The following is a 4,398-nucleotide window of genomic DNA, read 5'->3' on the forward strand; positions in this document are numbered from 1 at the left end:
GGGGCTTTTCCCATCCCTGGGCGCTCTGTGGATGCACCCCTCCCAGCTCCAGCTCTGTCCCCCCCCAGTGCTGTGCCGGGCAGCCCTTGCCCTCTGCCAAACACCGCCAGCTTTCTCCCAAATATAATTTTACTAATTAGCAGCATCCTGGCCCCTGCCGGGTGCCTGGCCGGGAGCTGCATCCTCTGGGCAGAGGCATGGCACTGCAGCCGGGGGGTCTGTGCAGCCATCCCCCTCTCTGTGGGGAGCAGGGCAGGGGCTCGACAGGACCTCGGGCACCGTGGGCTGGCTTTGCTGATCGCTGTGACCACTGAGGAAATGAGGACGGGATGACCTTGGCCATCCTAGCCCAGCTAAGGGGAGAAGGGAAGAGGATTTAGTAGCAAGGACCCATCCTTTCATTTTTCTGCCCGAAGCCATGACCCGAGGGCAGCCCAGAGCCCAGCTGGATTTTTGCCTTATTTTCTTAACCCCTTCAGCTAGTAATAAAGACGTTTCCTACGCAGATTTACTCTCCTGTGTGTTTCTGCAACTTGCAGGGTGGCCAAGGCACAGTCCCCATATCTGTGTGCTCCCCGGTCCTTCAGGGCCCTCCCGGCATCGCGCTGGTGTTGGGGCGCAGCCGGTTTCGGCTCCAGCCCCACGGGATCCACGCGTGCTCCCAGAGCTCAGCAGATGCAGCCGGCCTGCCTGTGCTTCGGGGTGAAGGTTATCTGTGTGGATGAAACCCCAAGACTCGGGGGGACGCGCTTATCGTTCACAAAATCTGTACGCTGACACGCCGTTTCTGGGAAACTCTTATCTTGCACCCCGCAGCCGAGGGCAGGGGAGCTGCGGTGCTGCCGCACGCCTCGGCGCAGACGCAGCTGCGCCCAGCAGGGATGGCAAGCAAACCTGGAAGGCGAAAGAGGCTTTTCTGCCTGGAAGGCGACACATCCCCGTATCCCTGTATCCATGCATTCCCATGTCCCTGCATCTGCACATCCCCATATCCCTGTAACCCTGCATTTTATCCCAGCCATGGGACAGGTAGGGATGTGTCCCTGTGTCCCTGCATCAGGACAACCTTTCCCCTTGGGAGAGTGCGCTGGCTTTTATCTCCCTCTTGCATTTTTCGAGGAGCTCTTGGGAGCACAATGAGCCCATTCTGCCCCAAAGCGGACGTGGGTGTCTGAAGTTTCCCCGATTTTTTTTTTAACTGGGAAACCACAGGACTGTTCCTGGGGAGCGAGGCACATTCCTCGCTGCAGGAGGGCGGCAGGAGACAGGGGCCGTGCCGAGGGCCAGCGTCCAGCACGTGGGGCGGTGCCAAGCTGAGGTACTGCAAGATCCGTCCTGTGAGCGACAAACCACAGCAGCAACACCACATGGCCTGCTCTGCATTAAAAAAATATATATAGCCGTGGACAGATACATCAGAACGAGCCACTTATTTTTAAATGCGGTTTTTAATGTTTTCAAAACACCCTAGGTATGAAAAAAGGCAAGTAAGGTTTCTTGGGTGGTTTAAAATCTTAAGAGCAGGCAAAGTTTTCAAACGTGTTTTCTGTTTGTTTTGGAAATCTATGGAAATACTCCCCTGGAAGAGGAACCACCAGAAGGCACAGGAGAGCACGGCGGCCTGGAGCACAGAGGGCAAGCCGTGCCAGATCACCACAAAACATTTAATTTTCAAACACTGGTGTGCCCCCAGCTCCCGGGAAGCCAGCTCACACGCTCAGCCTGCGAATCCTCGAGTAGGTGAAATCACCCACGCTCTCCCCACGACCCACTCCTCCGGCAAAGCTCAGCTGAACTGATGCAGAGGCATCCCCAGCGGGCACAGACCGACCCCTGCTCCCCTGGGAGCTCCCCCTCAGCTCTGCATCCCGGCTACACTATTCCCCTCCTGGGTTCAAACCCGAGGGTGTATTTACTCTCTTTTAACAGAGCACTTGGCCCATCCAAAGGTTGAATTCGTATAGAAGACACTCCAAAATTAAGATTGTTCCTCTAACGGGGGCTTCAAGAAAAAAGCAAGCATTAGTCGTGACAGGACGCGAGCAGAAGCTAGCCCTGCTAGCACCGGCTCTGTGCTTCCTGGAGCGGTGGCACCCAGCACCCAGCCGCTACTTGCTCGTCTCCCACCAGCGTATTGTCAGTGCCCTCTAGTGCCTGCTGAAGTGTCCCAGCACCCCGGAGAAGAGGAACTCGCACACAGATTGCGAAATGAAACTCCGACACAGCTGTAGTTTCCAGGCAGACATGCCGCCCCACATTTGTATACCGCATTGATACACAGACTGAGCTGCAGTTTTTACATAAACATTAAGACCAAGGCAATGTTTCCCACTAAATTCTGTAAAATATTAGGCAAAACTATACATCTTCCAAAAAAGTGCAGCCCTTCCAGTACCGGAACAGCAGGATTTTCTCTCCAGAGAGAAGCCACCGAGTTCTCCGCAGTTGAGCAGTCTTCTTCGCTCTAACATTTCAAACACAGTCGTGACAGGACACAGGCTGCTGAAATAGCTGCTGAAATACCCACATCCCAGTCGTGCAAGCACTGTAAGAGTGGCTGTACACACATCAACAGTGACACATTGTGCGTAAGTTGTGCGTATCTTACAGCTTCATTTAGTAGTGCGCAGGATCCTACTAATAGCTAGAATAATTGCACTGCAAATTTAAGTGGAATGAGAACAAGCTTTACAGTCAGTTTAGGCATTGTTTGCTTTCTTCTCTGACTCTTCTTTGTTTGGATCCTGCTTCAACTTGTAATCAGCCAAGGCAGCCTTGATTGCATCTTCAGCCAACACTACAAACAAGACAAGTATTTCAAGGACAACGAACAATCGAACAATCGTTTAGAACAAAAGATGCCGTAAAAACAAGAGCAGCCAGCAGTGACCACCGCTGCAGGTAGCACCGGTCGGCATCTTAGAAGTAGAATGTCAGAATCGGAACACTTATTATCAGTCTGCTGAGCTAGAGAGTCCAAAAGACAAAAGAGATCTGAAAACTCGTAAAATAACCCCGAAATCTCAAGATAAGCAAGTTTCTCTTGTGGGCCAACCTTAGCTGTTCCTTGTGCAGAAACTTTATTTGGAAAACAACATTCAGAAGCATCTGCACTGTTCCCAGAAGCCTCCCTCTCAAATACGAGTTTGCATTTGAACTTTCACCATTTGGTCCTTTACTTACTAGAGCAGTGCAGTTTGACTGGAGGAAGGCAGAGCTCTTTAGCGATATCCGTGTTCTTGATTTTCAACGCTTCGTCAACCTGAAACACAGATCGCGTGCAGTCAGTCACTGGTCACGTGAGGCACAACACGGGCTACAAAGGCATTTGCTGTAAGAGTGCTTTAATGCTCCAGAGCCAACAGAATCCACACGGAAGAACGTCTCAACTGCCGGGGCAGTGAAGGACGTCGGAATTAAGGAATGCCTCAGACTGAGCAGTGGCAGGAATGAACCAAAGCATACCAGTGTTACAGACTAAGTGCCACTGGGGGGATTGTTCTATGCTTACCTTTTATCGTAACATAGAAATGCGTTTCCTGTCTGGCAGAAAAAGAGTATAATCTAAAGACACTGCATAACTAAACTTTCTTTCAGAAGCCATGATCAGCATGTTTTTGCTCTCTGCATAAGACACAAAGTACTTCCCTGCAGATTAATGGAGGTTCTTGGAAAAGGCAACTATTGCTCTGTAAGTCAGACCACTAACAGGGTTGACAGCTGCTGCTTTCTAAGCTACTGTACCGCACTGCACAAAGTCAGTACTGGGATTCCTAGACCACCGTTTCCTACGCGGTCCCAACAGAGAACACAAGCAGGTTTGAAGCTTCCAAGGCTTTCTGCAGTGTCACCTCTGACTCTGGCGGGGACCCTTACCGTTTTCCCTTTGACCCACTCCGTCGCCAGTGAACTCGATGCGATTGCTGACCCGCAGCCGAAGGTTTTGAAACGGGCATCGATGATCTTCCCGTTCTTGTCCACTTCCACCTGCAAGAGCATCAGTGGCACCTCAGGGGCTGGCTCGGCTCCGCCAGGCGCCCCAAAGCCACCCTGAGCCACCCCCTCAGGCCCAGGCAGGGCTCTGGCTCCCACCGAGTCCTTGGGAGCGGGATAGGGCCTGCCCGGGCCCCGGGGAACACTTCAGGGCGGGGGTGGGTGAGGGTGAGGGAAGGCCGCGCTGCACCCCTGAGGGGAAGGGGGCAGGTTTGGGCCTTGCAGCAGCCCCAGGCGACCCCCTTCCCCGGTGCCAGCGGTTCCCCAAGGTCACCTGGAGCTTCATGACGTCGCCGCAGGCCGGGGCGCCCACCAGGCCGGTGCCCACGTTCTTGGCGTTGCGGTCGAGGGAGCCGACGTTGCGCGGGTTCTCGTAGTGATCCACCACCTGCCAGAGCACCGCGT

General features: G+C 53.5%; 2 protein-coding genes across 2 annotated transcripts in view; one reads left to right on the plus strand and one right to left on the minus strand.

The window, feature by feature from the left end:
• Positions 1–725, plus strand: part of TMEM119 (transmembrane protein 119) — a 3,798-nt gene extending 3,073 nt beyond the window's left edge. Inside the window, 1 exon segment of the mRNA XM_009283950.1 lies at positions 588–725. Coding sequence (XP_009282225.1) covers positions 588–725 — 138 coding nt within the window.
• A 1,503-nt stretch (positions 726–2,228) lies between these two features.
• ISCU (iron-sulfur cluster assembly enzyme) lies at positions 2,229–4,391 on the minus strand. The gene is made up of 4 exons (XM_009283951.2): positions 4,268–4,391; positions 3,877–3,987; positions 3,184–3,262; positions 2,229–2,797 (listed from the first exon to the last, which is right to left on the minus strand). Exons 1-4 carry the CDS (start codon positions 4,277–4,279, stop codon positions 2,700–2,702), a joined length of 300 nt encoding a protein of 99 aa, XP_009282226.2. The 5' UTR covers positions 4,280–4,391; the 3' UTR covers positions 2,229–2,699.
• Between the last annotated feature and the right edge of the window lie 7 nt (positions 4,392–4,398).

Source organism: Aptenodytes forsteri, unplaced genomic scaffold (assembly GCF_000699145.1).
Source record: "Aptenodytes forsteri isolate BGI_AS27 unplaced genomic scaffold, ASM69914v1 Scaffold118, whole genome shotgun sequence".
Lineage (NCBI taxonomy): Eukaryota > Metazoa > Chordata > Aves > Sphenisciformes > Spheniscidae > Aptenodytes > Aptenodytes forsteri.